The 21032-nt window shown below is 46.3% G+C and overlaps 1 protein-coding gene across 3 annotated transcripts in view; it reads right to left on the bottom strand.

Annotated features, from left to right (window-relative positions):
• The window catches only part of MYO5B (myosin VB), a 360820-nt gene that overhangs the window by 70072 nt on the left and 269716 nt on the right, over positions 1 to 21032 (bottom strand). For all 3 annotated transcript variants that reach the window (XM_039911492.1, XM_029060231.2, XM_029060229.2), the window contains exons 19-21: positions 16987 to 17198; positions 8888 to 9044; positions 7951 to 8190 (exon numbers count right to left, since the gene is read on the bottom strand). In XM_039911492.1, the coding sequence (XP_039767426.1) occupies positions 7951 to 8190; positions 8888 to 9044; positions 16987 to 17198 (609 nt within the window). The remainder of the gene's footprint in view (positions 1 to 7950; positions 8191 to 8887; positions 9045 to 16986; positions 17199 to 21032) is intronic.

The raw sequence follows: 21032 nt of genomic DNA on the forward strand, positions 1-21032 counted from the left end.
GTTAGGGCGTCCCACCACCACAAAAGCCCGCAAGTTACAGCCTGATACTCTAAACTTGTTGTGGGAAGGGAACATGTCTCCCAACTCTGTCTCCCAAGGGCTTTGTACAGTGCTCTGTACATAGAAAGTGCTTAATAAATACCACTGATTGATTCATACTCCACACGCCTATCCAGGGGTCACTCCTGCTCCTAAGGCCAGCTGTAATCCTGTCTAACTGGTTCCGCTTGAAATCTGGCATCCTGACCCTCCCTCAACCTCGGCCATTTTGTGTGTGAGCTGTGGATGACAGCCTGTGGATGGTCTTCTGGAGGGAGAGGATGTGCCCAAGTGGATGGTAGGGATCCGGCTCTCAGCATCCATCCACACACTGGTTCTCTTTGCGGCAAAAACCCACAAAGAGGAGTGGGATGGGGTGGGGTGAGAACAAATGGGGCTGTGGGTCCTTGGTTTATCTCACATTTTTCCAGCCAGGCAGAACCTCAATCTGGTACTGGAATGTGTAAAGAAGAAAGCAAAAGGAAATGGTCAAAAGAAGCTGTGTGGCCTAGTGGAAAGAGCCTGGGCCTGAGAGTCAGAGGACCTAGGTCCTAATTCATTCATTTAGTTGTATTTTTTGAGTGCTTACTATGTGCACAGCATTGTACTAAGTCCTTGGAAAGTACAATTTGGCAACAAATAGAGACAATCCCTAACAAACAATGGCCTAATCCTAGTTATGCCACTTTGCTGTGTGACCTTAGGCAAGTCACTTAACTTCTCTGTGCCTCAGTTCCTTCATCTGCAAAATGGGTATTCAATACCTGTTCTTCCTCTTAGTTACACTGTAAGCCCCACGTGGGACTTGATTATCTTGTATCTACCCCAGTCCTTAGTACAGTGCTTGACATAAAGGAAGCACTTAATAAATACCACAATTATCATTATTATTATTATTCATAGGGCAAGTTTTGAAGGAAGACTGCCTGGGGTCAGTGGCTTTGCTTGAAGTATCCTATAGGCTACAGGGCATGATATACACTTGATGATGTTCAGCAGGAGGTGGGGGAAATTGCAGGGCACCGGGGCCAAACTTTTCAAGGGGAAATTGCAGGGCACCTGGGCCAAACTTTTCAACTCCCAACTCCCAGCTGATAAACCTTTGCACTACCCCTCCAAGAAAACATTTTCCTGACTCTTATCTTGGAAGGATTTTTCTCAGCATCAGACAAAGAAAAGTGAGTTAGATTGTAATAAATCTGTCAGCAGCAAGCCTGGTTTTACTAAAGCGTAATCTCTTGAATGGCAACAAATCTCCGAGCTGAGGATTAATCTAGGAGGCTTTCCCCTTTGTTTGCTTACTTAATGCAGCCTGAGCCCAAGGCATCAGATCCTATAGGCCTGCAGCCCTGTGGGGCCTTAAAGAACTTGGGTACACATAGCACTGGGCTTGCTGGTTGCTTGGGCAGCCAAGTGGTGGAGCCGGGATTAGAACTCAGGTCCTTCTGACTCCCAGGCCTGTGCTCTCCCTGCTAGGACATGCTGCTTCTCATGCATTTAGCTTCTGTGGGACCTTGGGCAAATCACTTTAGTCCCCTTCTAGACTGTGAGCCCGTTGTTGGGTAGGGATTGTCTCTATCCCTTGCCGAACTGTACTTTCCAAGCGCTCAGTACAGTGCTCTGCACATAGCAAGCGCTCAGTAAATACTATTGAATGAATGAATAAGTTCTCTAAGCTCACTGTGGGCAGGGATTGCGTCTGCTAAATTTTTGTGTTATGCTCTTCCGAGCACTTAGTACAGTGCCCTGCACATGGTAAACTCTCAATATACAACTGATTGAATGATTAGCTCCTGGAGCCAAGCTCCCCTTCCTCAGCTAGAGTATGGATTTAGTCAATGTTATTTTTTTGAGTGCTGTACTGTGTGGCGGGAGCACGTGTACTAAGTTACTTAAGAACTGAGTGTCTGCTGTGGGCTGGGTTTCAGGTTTCTTCTAGGGATTTCCGTTGTGTGTCATATAAAGACAAAGGGCCCAACTTCTGTCTCCAATAATGTGCCACTAGAATCCTCCTCGAAGCCTGCTTACTGTCTCTTTCAACATCCTTGGACCCAGACTGACTGGAGTGAAACGTGAATCAGTGGGCTCCTTCAGATCTGCCTTGCACTTCCTGGCTGGAAGGCCAAAAGCAGGGCCTCCCCTATCTTAGAACCTGGGAGGGCAGTGAAGGTGATGGCAGAGGCTGCTTCTGCTAATGGAGGAGGCACTGTGCCTGCGGTTGTGATGATTGGACTCTGAGCCACTTTTGGTTTTTATTTTGTTGTGTGCCCTTGTCATTTATGTTTAAATATTTTTATTTCAACTCTCCATAAGTGCCAGTCACAAGTCCCTCTCCCACTTTATATTTTTAAATTGGGACCCCCCCCCCCCCCCGCCCCCCCCCCCCCCCCCCCCCCCCCCCCCCCCCCCCCCCCCCCCCCCCCCCCCCCCCCCCCCCCGGCAAGGGACAGGGAGTGTGCCTAATTTCCCAACCATGTGTGCTTTCACAGAATTTAGTAATAACAATAATAACGATAGTATTTGTTTAAGCTCTTGCTAGGTGCCAAGCACTGTTCTTAGTGCTGGATACAAGGTTATTAAGTTGTCCCAGGTGGGGCTCATGGTCTTAAGAGAAGCAGCAGGTTGTGGTTTAGTGGAAAGAGCAAGGGTTTAGGAGTCAGAGGTTCTGGGGTTCTAATCCCAGCTTTTGCCAACTATCAGCTGTGTGACTTTGGTCAAGTCGCTTAACTTCTCTGTACGCTCAGTTAACCTCATCTTGTAAAATGGGGATTAAGACTGGAGCCCCAGTGGGGGACAATCTGATTACCTTCTATCTACCTCAGCTCTGGTAGAACAGTGCTGGCACATAGTAAGCGCTTAACAAAATACTATTATTATTATTATTATTATTGTTAATCCCCATTTTACAGATGAGGGAACTGAGGCACAGAGAAGTTAAGTGACTTGTCCAAAGCCACACAGCTGACAATGGCAGAGCTGGGATGAGAATCCATGACCTCTGACTCCAAGCCCCGGCTCTTTCCACTGAGCCACGCTGCTTTCTCTAGTACAGTGTTCCGCACATGGTAACCCCTTAATCGATAGTATTACTATTCTCGTTACTACTCAAACAGCGGGTGGCTCTGCTCGGCTTGGTTAGTAATGTTATCATAATAGATTAAAGATTTATTTCCTCTACTAGGAGTCTTTAGCTCTCAAATCGATCATCTTGGCAAATGGGAGTCCTGAGGAGGAGAGGCTGCCCTTCAGCTGGGTGCAGGTGGTGAGTCCTTTGTGAGACAGGGTTGGGTGACTTTGTACTCGCCCCCAGTGCTTATACATACCCATGCTCGGCATAACAGCAAGTTCTCCACAAGAACTATCACCGCTCCTACTTCAATTTGGGGAGGACAAATGAGAGCAGGGAGGGCAAGGGTGGGGCTGCGCAAGCTCTAGTCTAGAAATGGCAGGTAACTGAAGGCATTCTACATTAGCTCTAGAATGGCCGCTAACGTGATGGTGCTTTAAGAGCTGCTGCTTGCACTCCCCTGGCTCTGGCTTCCTAGATGTATGATTTGCCTAACACCACTTTCCCCGATCACTGCTTAAGGCACCACAGGTGTCACGGGGGTGACAGGGACGGTCTTCCCCAGAGTGGTCTGAACTGGACCCTCGGCCTCGCTCAGCCCTAGCTCTCACTGAATCCCACTCGGGGCTGAAAGAAACTCCAAATGGTAGCTGACCTATTAGCTCTTGGAAGCCCAGCCCCTCCCAATCCTTACCTCCCACCTGAAATCCCTGTCCTTTTTCCATTCTTTCACTTAAAACAAGAAAGTGGCACTGCGTTATCCCTGGAATAGGGGCAGGGCTGGAGGGAGGGTCATGGAAGAGCCCAGGAAAATAACCGGATCTTCGAAGCAGCAGAACCTTTGCAGGATCCCAAAGATGCAGGGGTGGTGCCACACTCCGACCCACCTGCTCGGCCTGACTTAGGCCTCCTTTGGCTCATCCTCATATACTTCTCTTTCAGTCATCATCACCCTAAACACAGCACCTCCCAGGCAGGTTATGCACTCAACTTTCCTCTATGATTCCGGAGAAAAGAGGAAACCACGTCACCTTCCAAAGGCTAACTCTAGCTACAAAAACCCCATCTTCTCCAGGAAGCATTCACTGACTAAACCCTCATCCCCCAATCCCATTTCTCTCCCTACTGCATCACCTCTGCACCATCCCTTACCCTCACCCTACCTCTTGCCCCTACAACATTCATGTACTGATAATTAGTTGCTTCCCTACCTATAATTTATTTTAGTGTCTGTCTCCCCTGCTAGATTGTAAGCTCTTTGAGAGCTGCACTTTATGCTCTATTGAACTCTTCCAAGCTCTTACTACAGTGCTCAGCAGACAGTAAGCACTCAATAAATACCACTTATTGATGATTCAAGCAAGATGGAGTCTTTCCCCAATGCCCTGACCCCCCTGAATTGTTAACGCACCCTCTCTGAAGGAGAGAGGCCATTATCACCCCTGTTCCTTGACTGCTAGGGCATCTGCATGCCAATGAGATGCTAATGCCAGAGAAGCAACATGGCCTAGTAGATACAGCAAGGGACTGGAAGACAGAAGGACCTGGGTTCTAATCCCAGCTCCACTACTTGTTGGCTGTGTAAGCTTGTGTAAATCATTTCACTTCTCTGGGCCTCAGTTCTCTCATCTGTAAAATGGGGATTGAGTGTGAGCATGTGAGCCCTTTGTTGGGTAGGGATTGTCTCTGTTGCCGAATTGTACTTTCCAAGTGCTTAGTACAGTGCTCTGCACACAGTAAGTGCTCAATAAATATGATTGAATAAATCTGGGACCTTGGATCTGACACAAAGTAAACGCTTAACAAATACCACAAAAAATGTAAAAGGGCAGCCAGCTCTGGGGGATCCATACGCTGGCAGCACAGGTGTCTCCTTTGCAACTGTGGCTCGCCCTCAGCCCTGGATCCTTAAAAGGCACATCGGTCTTAATGGAGAAATTAGCTGGGTGAGATTTTTAAAATATCACATACAGTTTGGGAAAACAGGTGTTTTACTCAGAAATTTGTTCCTACCCTCACTCTTCTTCCATGAGCTCCCAAAATATGCTACAGCACTTACAGATGTTCTGGAGCAGGAAGTTTCAGCAGAATGCTCTTTTAAAAATAAGCCATGCCATAAATAGGCCTTTCAATTCTGCCTGTCTTTGATTTTCAACCACTTGGATCGCAGAATGCCTGGTTTATTTTTAACCTCCAGAATCAATTTAAAAGCCAGATTGTCAAGCCACGGAAATGAGGAGATTAAAGGTTGGAACTTCAGGGCTCCTTCCCAGGAGCACTTGAAAACACAGGGGTTTCAGCAGCCGATGAGCCGTGTATTTTCTGTTTTGGAGCTTTGAGGGTTAATCAGTGAAAACCGTACCATTCAAAAGCTGGACTGAGCATCCTGAGGCAGCTGAGAAAGCTTGAACAGTTTACCAACCACAGTTGGCTGTGTGTGAATCCACTTAATAAGATCCTATGGTCAGGAAAACTGTCACTTCTTTGCTTATATCCACTGCAGCGCTTAGTATAGTGCCTATTATAGTGTAAGCGCTTAGTAAATACCACAATTATTATTATTCGTTATCTTGTACCTTCCAAGTGCCTAGTGAAATGCAGCACATTGGGTGCTCAGTACTTACAACTGTTTTAGAGAGAGGCATTTGCTTGTTCATGGCTATTAGCACCCACGGAGGGGGTCAATTTGGATGACAATTCTGGCTTCACCAATGATAGGCTGAGTGACTCTGGGGAAATCATTTAATGTGCAAGTTTCCCTTCACATGCCATTTTTCCTAATGTCTAGAACTTACTGGTCTTGGAATAATGATAATAATAATGATCCATTCAATCGTATTTATTGAGCGCTTATCATGTGCAGAGCACTGTACTAAGCTATGTTAATAGTTTTGCTAAATGCCTACTATCTGTCAAGCACTGTACCAATTGCTAGGGTGGATACAGGTAATCTGGTGGGACACAGCTCCTGTCCCATAAGTGGCTCACAGTCTAAGTAGGAGGGAGAATGGGTACTGAATCTCCATTTTATAGACGAAAAAGCTGAGGCACAGAGTAGTTAAGTGACTTGTTGAAGGTCATACAGCAGGCAAGTGGTGGGGCCTAGTTCAGAACCTGGGTCCTCTGATTCCCAGGCCTGTTCTCTTTCCACCAGAACACATTGCTTATATGCTCCTGGATCCGCTGGAGTCAGAGGATCTGGGTTCTAATCCTGATCTGCCACTTATCTGCTATGTGACCTTTAGCAAATCAATTAACTTCTCTGTGCTAGAATTCCCTCATCTGCAAAATGGGGATTCAGTACCTGTTCTCCTTCCTTAGACTGTGAGTCCCATGTGGGACATGATTATCATGTATCTACCCCATGTTTAGTACAGAGATTGGCATGTAGTAAGCACTTAAATACCACAATTATTAGTATTTTTATTATATCCACTAATAATTTTACTGGGCAAGGTCAGTACTGAACATAAACTGGGGCTTGCTGACTGAGAAGAAGGCAACAAGCAGCGTCGCTTAGTGGATAGACCACGGGCCTGGGAATCAGAAGGACCTAGGTTCTAATTCTGGCTCTGCCACATGTCTGCTGTGTGACCTTGGGCAAGTCACTTCACTTCTCTGGGCCTCAGTTACCTCATCTGTAAAATGGGGATTAAGAGTGTGAGCCTCATGTGGGACAGGGACCTTGTCCAACCTGATAAACTTGTATCTACCCCAGCGATTAGAACAGCGCTTGGATCATATGAGAAGCAGTGTGGCTTAGTGGAAAGAGCCCAGGCTTGGGAGTCAGAGGTCGTGGGTTCTAATCCCGGCTCCGCCACTTGTCTGCTATGTGACCTTGGGCAAGTCACTTCATTTCTCTGTGCCTCAGTTACCTCATCTGTAAAAATGGGGATTAAAAAATGTGAGCCCCACGTGGGACAATCTGATTACCCTGTATCTAGCCCAGTGCTTAGAACAGTGCTCTGCACATAGTAAGCACTTAACAAATACCATTATTATGATTATTATCATAGTAAGCGCTTAACAAGAACCATAATTATCCCGACCAAAGACTAAGAAAATGAAATCATACAACGGATCTAGCAGTCAGTGGAAGTGGTTATATCTATGCCCAACTCAACGGAAAAGTGCAAAATTAGTATCCCTCCTCCAGAAATATGCCTGAACTCCTTCAGACCACTTAATTTCCCCAATACCCTGACCTGGGGAACCATGAGCTTAAGGTCACTGTAGAGATAATTAAGCTGAGGCTGAATCAAGTTAAGTGAAAGCAGTGCTCAGGGAAGAGTTCAGCTCTAAACTCATCCTGGATTTCCTGCTCTGATCCCTGGGGTGTACTGCCTCTCTCTGTTTTGTGTAGTGAGATTGCTTTATTCCTTCTACCTGGAAGGGTTCCCAGGCCAATAGCTCCTTCAGGACTAGCACATTTTCTAGAGCAAAGTGTCTAGAACATCTGTTTATCCCCTTCCCAAATGATGCCTTCAACGAGGGCCCCTTTCCCTCTTCTTCTCCCTCCTTCCAGGTGTCACTAGCCACGAGAAGCAGTGTGGCCTAGTGGAAAGAGCACGGATGTGCCTGGGAGTCAGAGGACCTGGGTTCTAACCCTGGCTCTTTCAACCGTTTGCTGGGTGACCCTGGGCAAGTCATTAATTTTTCTCTGCCTGTTACCTCATCTGTAAAATGAGGATTAAATCCTTCTCCCTCCAATTTAGATTATGAGCCCCATGTGGGACAGGGACTGGTAAACTTGTATCTACCACAGCAATGAGACTGGTGCTTGGGGCATAGTATGTGCTTACAAAGCACCATTGAAAAAAAAGGTGTCCAAGTGCACAACTCACCTGGTCATCAATCTTCCTCTGTAGCTGGACTACTTTGTTCTCCATCCCAACATTGAGCCGCTTCAGGTGCTGGGCAGACCGGGCCTCGATCTTGAGGGCCTTCAGCTCCCGCCTGGCCTTCAGTCGCCTGAAAGAGCACTGGATCACAATAGCCGCATTCCTTAACTGACGGAACCTCTTTCGGGCCATCCAGCCCCGGGAGTATTTCTGAACGATGGTGGCCTTGTGCTCCAACAGGACCTGGCAAGAGAATAAGTAACCATTAATTAGTCAATCAATGGTATTTATTGAGCGCTTACTGTGTGCAGAGTACTGCACTAAGTGCTTGGGAGAGTACAACAGAGTTGTTAGACATGTTCCTTGGCTGTAGCAGCTTATAGTCTAGAGGGAGAGACAGACATTAATATAAATAAATAATCATGCCAAGGGAGATCTAATTCAGCCTGTTGAGGGAGAAAGAGAGGCCTTTGTTCACTCAGGTTTCCACTTCTGGACATTTTTCAGCACGCTAGCCAATGTGCCAGAGTTGTTGTTAATGCATTTGTTAGGTGCTTTCACCTATGTGCCAGCCACTGTTCTAAGCACCGGGTGTGTTCGCTGAGCCACTCCAGCCTGCTGAACTCACACCGCAGCTAACGCAGCTTCCTCCGGTCTAATTTCCCTCCCAAACCACTTCAGATCATTCAGGTGATTAACTATGCAGATACCACCTCGCCCATGATTAACTATGCAGATACCACCTCGCCCACCCATCTGAACCTCTCACTGTGGTTCATCTGAGACCACTTTCCCCTCTACTCATCATCTTTGCCTGTCCAACTCCCGCTTTTTTTCCAATTTCCCATCTGGTCAGGTATTTCCCAGTCCAAGCCCCTTTCGCTTAGGGGCCACTGGGTGCCACTAGCCGGCACGGCCGGGTGGGAGGTCCGCCCAGTACCTGGCGATATGCTCTCCGCACGAACATGCCGCGGGTGAAGGCCTGGATGACGATGGCAGCACTGCGGATCCTCTGGTAGGCCTGGTAAATCCTCTGCATCCGATAGTACTTTTGCAGGACCGTGGCAGCTCTGGTTTGCCGTAGGTGCTCAGCCAGCCTGAGGAGCGGAGAGCACAGATGAGGCGGGAAGAGCCTTCCACCTGCTTCCCCAGCAGGAACCGGCTTCCCTCCCTGTTACCCATCCCTATCTTTCAAAAATCAGCCAGAAACCCCAGCTTGACCACTCCCCTGTCCCACCCAGAGATTGCAGATGTGAATCGCCTCTCTTCAGAACCACGTGAGCTGGCAGAGCCCAAGTCTTGCCAGTCTTCATAGTCCCAGCCTGGGTGCCAACTTTCCATAGTGTGTGTGGGGGATGAGTAAAGAGGGGTGAATAGGGGTTGGGATGGGACTGGCTAAAAACAGGCCAGAAAGCTACCATTTTAAGTCTTTAAGGTTCTGATTGGAAACTCTCAGTTCATTCATTCAATCTTACTTATTGATCACTTACTATGTGCCGAGGGCTATATTAAGCACTTGGAAAGTACAATACAGCAATAAAGAAAGACAATCCCTGCCCACAGCAGGTTTACAGTCTAGAGCAGGATCTTTTTGGAGACCTGAGATAGGCAAGGCTGGAAATTCAGTTCACATAGGAGAAGCAGCATGGCTTGATGGAAAGAGCACAGCCCTGGTTGTCAGAGGACTTGGGTCTTAAGCACAGCTCTGCCAATTGCCTGCTGTGTGATCTTGGGCAAGTTGCTTAGCTTCCTTGTGCCTCAGTTTCCTCAACTGTAAAATGAGGATTAAATACTGTTTTCCCATCTACTTAGACTGTGAACCCTATTTGAGGCAGGGACTATGTTAACTTGCATCTACCCTAATTCTTAGAACAGTGTTTGGTACTTAGTAAAACACATTTCAAATACCATAAAAAACCCCAAAAAACAAAACAGAAACACCACAGGGGTGATTGTTTTCTTAGCTCCTTGGAGATGGCGTCCATGGGCCCAGTGCAAACCTATCCTATTAAATGGGCATTTTCTGCTTAAATATGCTGGCCATCACTGCTTCACTTATGTATTTTAATTCAATGCTTTTGTTTTGTTCTTGCTCAATGACTCTACTTCTACTTACTCTCCCAATTGCCTAGTGCAGTGCTCTGTTCACAGGAGGCCCCTAGTAATTAGTATGGATGGCAATATTGGAAACGGCTAGATTTTACAAAGTGAAGACATCATGGCCATTCGGTACTGGGTGGAGAGAGTAATGGAGACTTAGGTGTTGAACAAGAAAAAGGGCAGAATTTAGATCTGATCCTGGACCTTATGCACGAAGTTCTTTCTTACACTTGGCTTTGGGTTGTGTTCTAGCCTGACAGTAAGAACACTTCTTCATTCCCCATTGAGCCACTTGAGGTCTCTAATGGGCTCAGTTAAATGTCTCCATCTTAATGCTTGGGGAAAAAACTGAGATCCCGGAAGAAAGATGTAAGAAGACACTTCCCATCAAACACCTCCAAGCCTCTTAGGTCTTCATCTTGTTTTCATAAATGGGTTTTCATTTTCAGTTTTCAGAAACAGAAAATCAAGGTAGTCGTAAAGCACTTACCATGTGCCAAGCACTGTTCTAAGCACTGAGGTGGATACAAGTTAATCGCATTGGACACAGACCCTGTCCCACATGGAGCTCACAGTATGAACAGGATTGAATCCCCATTTTACAAATGAAGAAACAGGTCCAGAGAAGTTAAGCGGCTTGTCCCAGATCACACAGCAGATAAATGGCAGAGCTGGGATCAAAACCTAATTCCTCTCACTTCCAGACCTGTGGTCTTCCCACTAGGCCAAGGACTTAAAATGTTTATTCGTGGTGTAAAGGTAGAGAGAGTCAATGTTAGGAAATTCAGGCAAAGTCCTGTAGGACTATTTCTCATTGAATTGTTATGAAATTCAGGCAAAGTCCTGTACGACTATTTCTCATTGAATTAATTATTGCTAATAGGCTGACAATGGCAAACCAATGATCTTGCACTGTAACAATTTTTTTTTATGGTATTTGTTAAGCACTTATTCTGTGCCAGGTGCTGTACTAAGCATGGGAATAGATAAAAGATCATCATGTTGGACACAGTCCATGTCCCACATGGGGCTCATGGCTTTCATCCCCATTTTCCAGATGAGGTAAATGAGGTGCAGAAGTTAAATGATTTGCCCAAAGTCACAGAGCAGACAAGAGGTGGAGCCAGGATTAGAACCGAGGTCCTCTGACTCCCAGGCCCGTGCTCTATCCATTAGGCAACACTGCTTCTAATCCTCTCTTCAGAGCTCCAAGTTCTTAAACTTTTGAAGTAAGTAAAGAAAACGAATGAAATCGTCAGCTTATTTTTCTTCCAAGATGCCTGAATTCTGAGAAAGTATTACTGTCTGACTTTAATAGCCATTACACATATACCTTCTTCCAAGAGAAAAAGAGAGGGAGGGAGATATAGGGGGAAAAAAATCAAGTGAGAACAACAAAGTCTACTGCCCGTCAGTTTTTGTAATTGCTTTTCACTCTCCCCGGATGTCATTTTATTTCAGATGTTTCATCTTCCAATTCTTAGAGTGGATGAACATCAAATGATTTAGTTGAGTGATTCCACTGACCTCTGAGTATCGGCTTTGGTGGGAGTGAGCAGAGGATGCCAAAACAAGGAGCAGACACTTGAGCTGATGTCCTCAGAATGTGTGCTAATTTGGGAGCTCTCCAGAGCTGAGGCCTGAGATGCAATCAGCTGTGGGATTAACCACCACCTGGACCCTAATGCTGCATGGGGGTGGGGAGGGCAGAAAGAGGAAGAATGGTGGTGGTGGGGGTGTGTGTGAAAACAAGATCAGAGGCCTGGCACTGCTCAGAGAATTAAAAAAAAAAAATCACAACTTCATTTCCCAGGTGGCTCATCTGATTGGCATCTGGACTGACCGTGGACAACTTGTTCTCAAGCCTGTGTCAAATAGGTTGCATTAGAAGTTCAACCATTAAATTAAAACTTAATTTAGCAATCTAGGCAAGTTTCTCTTTCCTCCTTACTCAACCCTCATCCACAACAGCAGGAGTCATTATTTGAGCCCTTCCACTGGGCAGAGGACTGAGGTCCTGCTGTTACGAAGGCAGAAAAAGGACAAGATTCCCTGCCCATAGAGAAGTTAATGTGGGAGCCAGGACAGAGAGAACTATCTGGATAGTCTGTTAGGGATAAATGCAATTGCCAGAGGCATGAACCAGCAACTATACACAATGTACAAACATACTTAAACATACACAAGATTTTCTGAGAAACATACATGTGCTGGTGTAATGGTGGGACCAGGGCCAGGAGGATGAGGTAAGCAGTTATACTACATCATGACTTCAGGAGGGTGTAAATTTTCTCACAGAGATTTGAAGCTGGGAAGGAGGTGAGGTGGGGGCTGGGGGTATTAAGGGAAATGGAGGATGTGACTTCTTATGTAGGAGGAAAGGAAGCCATCCCAGGAAACAGCATGGCTTAACAGAGCTCTGTAAATCAGAAGGAGCTGGGTTTTAACCCCAGCTCCACCACTTGTCTGCTGTGTGAGCTTGGGCAAATCACTTCACTTTTCTGTGTCTCAGTTCCCTCATCTGTATAATGGGGATTAAGACTGTGAGACCCATATGGGAAATGGACTGTGTCCAACCTGATCAACTCGTATCTACCCCAGCACATAATACAGTCCCTGACATAGACTAAGTGCTTAAAAAATACCACTGGGAAAAAAAAGGAACAGGGAATGGGATATGCCATTGCCTGGAAGCAAGCAGGATGGGAGGGTGGCAGTGAGCAGATTTCCTTGGGTGGAGCAGGAAAATAGGTTGGAATGAGGTTGGGGGGGTTGTAAAGGTGGGGCATCTGAAGAGACTGAAGCCCACCCTATTCAGATAGGTTCCTTTTCATCCCCATCCCTCCACATCCCTGGAATACTGGACAGTCATTCCTCTCTGCACCCAACTGTGCCAACAACAGCCTGCTCTGTCTTTACTTCTACTTTTTCCTACTCTGATACAGCTCAGCAAATTAGAGACAAGCCTGCTCAGACAGAATGCAAGATGTTGCCAAAACACAACTAAACAATAAAATCACACCATGATTTTACATAATTCCTTCAATCCTATCTTTCAAGGAGGGCAAAATATTTTTCACAGACTCTTATTCTCCCTCCCTACATCCTTAACAGGAAAGTAGTCAGTCAATGCTATCCTCATTTTACCATGTGGGGAAAGAAGCCCAGAGAAGTTGAATGACTTGGAGAAGATGATATAGCTTGGGATGGGGCAGATGTCTTGAATCCCAGTTTATGTAGCTTAACCACTCTGTAACTCCAAGACTGTGAAATTCTGCCCAAAGGGACACTTACAATCCTTGTCTGTTCTTTTTAGAATAAGGTCAAAATCTAACACATGTTTTTTCCATCAATCAATGCTATGAGCGCTTACTGTGTGCAGAGCACTGAACTGAACACTTGGCAGAGTGCATTGAAACACTACTCATAGATATGCTCCCTGCTCAAAATGAGGCATCATGGCCTAATAATAGAGCACGGGCCTGGGAGTCAGAAGGACCTGGGTTCTAATCCCAGCTCCATCACATCTTTGCTGGTAGACCTTGGGCAAATCAATCAATCAAACATTTATTGAGTGTTTATTATGTTCAGAGAACTGTACTGAGCACTTAGGAGAGTACAAGAGAATTAGCTGACACATTCTCTGTCCGTAACGAGTTTTCGGTCTAGAGGGGGAAGCCGCTTAACATCTCTGTGCCTCAGTTACCTCATCTGCAAAATGGGGATTAAGACTGTGAGCCCTATATGGACAGGGACTGGGTCTAACCTGATTAACTTGTATCTACCCCAGTGCTTAGAACAGTGCTTGGCATGTAGTCAGTGCTTAAGAAATACCATAAATTTTTTCCAAAAGCATGAGTTTACAGTCTAAGCTAGACTCATACTCCCAATCAGGCAACCAACAGTCTTTGCTGACCATGTGCAGTCTGCAAAGCACAATACTAAGCACTCAAGACACTCCAAAAAGAGGTAAGACACAATCCTTGTCCATCAGGAACTTCCCATCTATTTCAGAGTTCAGTCCCACACTCCAGAACTGTATGCTGGGAGCATCCAATGTCCACCAAGACTGGGCAATGTTCCTCTACCTCCCCATCACTCCTACCCCTTGGTGATAATGAGTTGAAACAGAAGCATATTTGCCATGGCCAGAGATGAATTAAGGGGGATCGATCCTTTCTGAAGGCAAGAAGATGATGTTTAAAAGTGCCCTCTAGCCTTGCCAGATAGCAACCCACAGCTGAAAAACCCTCAAACTCTCCCAATTCACCAAGTGAACTGGAGTGTTGGTGATAGTAGCATTGTTCTGGGGATAGTCTCCCAATTGCTTGAGTTAATGAACAAAATAAAAAAATCAGCACATCATGCATGCTCAGATACAGAACTCAAGATGTAATTGAAAAAAAAAAACTGAAAAGAAATCTTACATAGAAAATGTGTGCATTGTACTTAGAGCTCAAGAGAATGATTCATGCTTCCAGCATTGAAGTTTATCAGGCAGAATTAATCAGACTCTCACTACTTATGAATTAATACCTAAAATATATTTTTGGTCCATTATTGCTATCTCTCTAAGGATATTCTTATTAACCAATATCCTGGAAATGAATTTCTAATACTAGCTAAGAGAAGTGAGGGAGGCAGGCTGGAGAGATGAGGGAGCAGAAGCTGCTCCACTTATATCAAAGTTCATAGGGCAGAAATTGTGTCTTCCAATTCTATTTTACCCTCCCAAATACTCAGTACAGTGCTCAATACCACTGACTGATTCATCTAGGCATGTGTTTTGCTCTTCCACTGATTTTGACATGTAAATGAAATTCATGTCAGTGCATGGCTAATGACACCAAGAGGAAGTATTTTTTTTTAATTCTCTAAACTCCACTGCTCTTGAGTTCTGTTTAATATAATTAAATTAGGAAGATGTCAGGGATAGACCATCTGGGGTATTGTTTTTCCTGTCTATTCTGGTAAACTCTATGTGAAGAGTTGGGAGTGTAAGAACACTGCAGTAGTCACCATGATGGATACCAATCTAAAGGAAGGCATCAGATCAAGAACCAACCTGCAGAAAGCTAGGGAAGGGGACAGGGTCATGGGGGCATCTTGAAGGCAGAGGGACTGAGTGTGGAAGGAAGAAGGGGAAAAAGAGATGAAAATTCCTGCCATAAAGTACCCCCCTCTTCAACACCTAAGAATAGGGTGGGAACCTGGGAAAATAATCCCGCTAGCTCAGAGACAGACCTGTAGTCTCAGGAAGCCAGTCTTCAAGACCGTGTCTCTCCTCAGCATTGAAAAGAGAGGCTTGATGGGGAACTAGAAAATGATCTTCGAGGATAAGGAAGATTCTTGACCCAAAGTCTGGTCACTTACTATTTTCCTTTTCTTCTGGAGGCCAGTCCCTTAACTTTTTAGGCTCTAATTCCTCTAGACTGTAAACTTGTGGGCAGGGAATGTGCCTTCAAACTTTTTCTAGTCTCCCAAGAACTTAATATGATTGATTGATTGAATTTCCTCACCTGCAAAATGAGGATAATACCTGCCTCATCCTACTTCACAGGGATGGTATCAGGATGAAATGAGATACTTGATGTGAAAGTACTTTGGAAATAATAAAAGCATGGTACAAACTGAAAGAATTATGGATAACATTATTAGTTGAAGAGGGTAAAGACTTAATCTGCAGTCTGAGGTATGGATCAAGTAGAGGGAAGAATTGCCTAAGGGTTTGGGTTTTTAAACTGAACTGAAAAGTGGGTAACAAAGAAAGTTGTGGATTTTTAGGTGGAGTTTTTAGAAATGGAAGCAACATGGCTTAGTGGATAGAGGACAGGCCCGGAACTCAGACGGTCTAGGGTTTTAATCCTGGCTCTGCCACTTGTCTGCTGTGTGACCTTGCACAAGTTACTTCACTTCTCTGTTTCTCAGCTACTTCATTTGTAAAATGGGGATTAAGACTGTGAGCCCTATGTGGGAAAGGGTCTGTGTCCACACTGATTAACTTGTATCTAACCCAGCACTTAGTATACTGCCTGGCACATAGTAAGTGCTTAGCAAATATCATTAACAACACACAAAAACAAAACCAACAAGAAAACAGCAAATATTCACTCCTGCTAGGGATGGCTGATTCCTCCCTGGAGATAGCGGGGAGTTTAGCTGGCCTTGATGCTGAGATCTCCATGTGGGACCCACTGGGTACTGAAGAACTATGCAGGAATGACACTCACTGGGGAACTCCAAGCCAGGCTGGCTAGTGGACACCTGCTTTGTTCACTAGCACTCAAAGCACTCAATCACATTGCCCCCTCCTACCGCACCTTGCTACTCTCCTAACTCCAACCCAGCTGACAAACTTTACTCTTCTAATGCTAACCTTCTCACTGTACCTCGATCTCATCTATCTCCCCACAGACTTCACGCCCATGTCCTGCCTTTGGCCTGGAATGCCTTCCCTCTTCCTTTATTACAATTACTCCCCCACTCTTCAAAGCCTTACTGAAGGCACATTTCCTCCAAAGAGCCTTCCCAGACTAAGTCCTCCTTTGCTCTGCTCCCACTCCCTTTTGTGTCACTCTGACTTCCTCCCTTTATTCATCCTCCCTCCCAGCCCCACAGCACTATGTCCATATTTGTAATTTATTTATTTATATTAATGTCTTTCTCCCCCTTTAGACTGTAAGCTCATTTGGGGCAGGGACTATGTCTGTTTATTGTTATACTGTACTCTCCCAAGCGCTTAGTACAGTACTCTGCACACAGTAAGTGCTCAATAAATATGACTGACTGACTACTCTGGAGAACCAGCAGGCAGTGGCTAACTCTCTCACTGTATCACCCAATCTTCAGTCTCCTCGTCCCATGAGACATTTAACTGAACCAGTGAGCTGGGCGGCTTTCCTCAAAGGGGAAATAAGGGTGTCCTTCTCGACTGCTCACCTGCGAGCCAAGTATCCTCGTGTGTACTTCTGCAGGGTCATGGTGGCCCCTCGTAAACGACGATATTTCACCTTCTGCAGCCAGCCCCTCACGGTCTTCTGGATCATGATGGTGGCTGCCCGAAATTTGTCTGCCCGCAGCTTCTCCAAGTAGGCCACCTGGCCCGCCCGGAAAAAGATCTTCGTGCGACCGAACTGAAACTTGTCAGGGTCCTAAGGGAAGCAGAGAAGAAGGCTGGTTTGTTTTTACAGGAACTGTGGCCCAGTGGATTATCCCTCTCTTCTCTTGGAAACCTTAAGTTTCACCACCTTCCCTTTTCCTCCTAACAGATATATTGCCCTGTCCCTCCTACCTCCCAAGGAGAAACTACAAGCTGAGGTCAGGGTTTTGAGAAAGCCCAGACGCAAATACTGATTCACCAACACATAAAGCAGTGTGGCTTAGTGGCAAGAGCACAGACTTGGGAGTCAGAGGACATGGATTCTAACCCCAGCTCTGCCACTTGTCTGCTATGTGACCTTGGGTAAGTCAGTTAAATTCTCTGTGCCTCAGTTACATCATCTGTAAAATGGGGATTAAGACTGTCAGTTCCATGTGGGGACAACCCTGATTATTTTGTATCTACTCAGCACTTAGAACAGTGCTTGGCACATAGTAAGTGCTTAACAAGTACAATAATAATAATAATGTTGGTATTTGTTAAGCACTTACTATGTGCAGAGCACTGTTCTAAGCACTGGGGTAGATACAGGGTAATCAGGTTGTCCCCACGGGAGGCTCACAGTTAAATCCCCATTTTATAGATGAGGTAATGAGGCACAGAGAAGTTAGTGACTTGCCCACAGTCACACAGCTGACAAGTGGCAGAGCCGGGATTCGAACTCATGATCTCTGACTCCCAAGCCCGGACTCTTTCCACTGAGCCATGCTGCTTCTCCAATATAATAATAAAGACTTTAATATCACTCAGACATCCCTTGGTGGTATACCTTCACTCAGATGCACACGTGTCTACGCACAAATTAAAAATTCCCTCTCTCTTCCACATAGAAAATTTTTCCATAAACTCCTGGTGAGACAGTCAGTTGACCAATGCCATTTTAGAGATGGAGACACTTAGCTATCTAGAAAAAGACTGAAGATGTACTGGAATCCGAATGCCCTGCTGCCCTTGCAGTTAGAAGCAGCGTGGCTGGAGAAGCAGTGGTGGCTCAGTGGAAAGAGCATGGGCTTTGGAGTCAGGGCTCATGAGTTTGAATCCCAGCTCTGCCACTTGTCGGCTGTGTGACTGTGGGCAAGTCACTTAACTTCCTGTGCCTCAGTTCCCTCATCTGTAAAATGGGGATTAAGACTGTGAGCCCCACGTGGGACAACCTGATTCCCTATGTCTGCCCCAGCGCTTAGATCAGTGCTCGCACATAGTAAGCGCTTAACAAATACCAACATTATTATTTGCCCAGCTTGGGCCTATGAGCTGTGCTGCCCATCTTGAGGTCCCTTCTGGCTTACGCCTCATCTCCCTGTTGCCATTCCTATCCAAGCTCCTGGAATGGAAAATTGATGCTCAGGGGCTTCACTTCCTCTTCCCGACCCACTGCAATCAGGCTTTCGATCCCTTCACTCCATCGAGCCTGCGTGTCCTAAAGTCTCCAGGGACCTCTTTTAGCCAAACCCAAAGGGCTATAGTCCTCATTATTATTAATGCTAATGAGAAAATAATAATACAATGATATTTACTATGTACTTGCAGTGTGCAGAGCATTCCTAACTGCTTTGAAGGGTACAATTCAGCAGAGTATAATAATAATAATAAAAAAGTGGTATTTGTTAATAAAAGTAATTATATTTGTTAAGTGTTTACTATGTGCCAGGCATTATACTAAGCAGTAGGGTTGATACAAGCAAATTGGTTTGGACATATTCCCTGCCCCATTTGGGGATCACAGTCTCAATCCCCATTTTATAGGTGATGGAACTGAGACACAGAGCAGTAAAATGACTTGCCCAAAGGCTCACAGAAGACAAGTGGCGGGCTGGGATTAGAACCCATGACCTCTTTTGACTCCTAGGCCCAGTCACTATCCACTATACCATGCTGTTTCTGTATGTCAAGCACTTCTATAAGCATCTGGGTTAGATACAAAATGGAGAAGCAGCATAATGAAGCAATGGAAGCAAATGAGTTCTAAGAGAGTGGGTGTAGAGGGAGAACAGGAAGATCTAGAACTGAGCCTTGAAGGACCGCTAGAGTCAGAGGGTGGGAGGCAGAGGAGGAGCCAGGAAAGAGACCGAGAAGGAGTGGTCAGAGAGATAGGAGGAGAAACCAAGATGAGGACAGTTTTCAGTGAATCCAAGGTTCAATAAAGTTTCAAGGAGAAGGGAGTGGTCTACAGTTCCAAAGGCATCTGAGAGGTCTAGGAGGATTAGGAGGAGTAGAGGCTGTCAGATTTGGTGAGAAGAAGGTCATTGATTACTTTAGAGAGGGCTGTTTCTGTGAAGGGGGAGGAAGTTCACTCATTCAATAGTATTTATTGAGCGCTTACTATGTGCAGAGCACTGTACTAAGCGCTTGGGATGAACAAGTCAGCAACAGATAGAGACAGTCCCTGCCGTTTGATGGGCTTACAGTCTAATCGGGGGAGACGGACAGACAAGAACGATGGCAATAAACAGCGTCAAGGGGAAGAACATCTCGTAAAAACAATGGCAACTAAATAGAATCAAGGCGATGTACAATTCATTAACAAAATAAATAGGGTAACGAAAATATATACAGTTGAGCGGACGAGTACAGTGCTGTGGGGATGGGAAGGGAGAGGTGGAGGAGCAGAGGGAAAAGGGGAAAATGAGGCTTAGCTGCGGAGAGGTAAAGGGGGGATGGCAGAGGGAGTAGAGGGGGAAGAGGAGCTCAGTCTGGGAACACCTCTTGGAGGAGGTGATTTTTAAGTAGGGTTTTGAAGAGGGAAAGAGAATCAGTTTGGCGGAGGTGAGGAGGGAGGGCGTTCCGGGACCGCGGGAGGACGTGACCCAGGGGTCGACGGCGGGATAGGCGAGACCGAGGGACGGCGAGGAGGTGGGCGGCGGAGGAGCGGAGCGTGCGGGGTGGGCGGTAGAAAGAGAGAAGGGAGGAGAGGTAGGAAGGGGGCAAGGTGATGGAGAGCCTTGAAGCCTAGAGTGAGGAGTTTCTGTTTGGAGCGGAGGTCGATAGGCAACCACTGGAGTTGTTTAAGAAGGGGAGTGACACGCCCAGATCGTTTCTGCGGGAAGATGAGCCGGGCAGCGGAGTGAAGAATAGACCGGAGCGGGGGGCGAGAGAGGAGGAAGGGAGGTCAGAGAGAAGGCTGACACAGTAGTCTAGCCGGGATATAACGAGAGCCCGTAACAGTAAGGTAGCCGTCTGGGTGGAGAGGAAAGGGCGGATCTTGGCGATATTGTAGAGGTGAAACCCGGCAGGTCTCGGTAACGGATAGGAGTGTGGGGTGAACGAGAGGGACGAGTCAAGGATGACACCGAGATTGCGGGCCGAGAGACGGGAAGGATGGTCGTGCCATCCACGGTGATAGAGAAGTCTGGGAGAGGACCGGGTTTGGGAGGGAAGATGAGGAGCTCAGTCTTGCTCATGTTGAGTTTTAGGTGGCGGGCCGACATCCAGGTGGAGACATCCCGGAGGCAGGAGGAGATGCGAGCCTGAAGGGAGGGGGAGAGGACAGGGGCGGAGATGTAGATCTGCGTGTCATCTGCGTAGAGATGGTAGTCAAAGCCGTGAGAGCGGATGAGTTCACCGAGGGAGTGAGTGTAAATGGAGAACAGAAGAGGGCCAAGAACTGACCCTTGAGGAACTCCAACAGTTAAAGGATGGGAGGGGGGAGGAGGCTCCAGCGTAGGAGACCGAGAATGATCAGCCAGAGAGGTAAGAGGAGAACCAGGAGAAGACAGAGTCCGTGAAGCCAAGGTGAGATAAGGTATGGAGGAGGAGGGGATGGTCGACAGTGTCAAAGGCAGCAGAGAGGTCAAGGAGGATCAGAATGGAGTAGGAGCCATTGGAT

The sequence above is a fragment of the Ornithorhynchus anatinus genome, chromosome 3, assembly GCF_004115215.2.
Source record: "Ornithorhynchus anatinus isolate Pmale09 chromosome 3, mOrnAna1.pri.v4, whole genome shotgun sequence".
Taxonomy (NCBI): Eukaryota; Metazoa; Chordata; class Mammalia; order Monotremata; family Ornithorhynchidae; genus Ornithorhynchus; species Ornithorhynchus anatinus.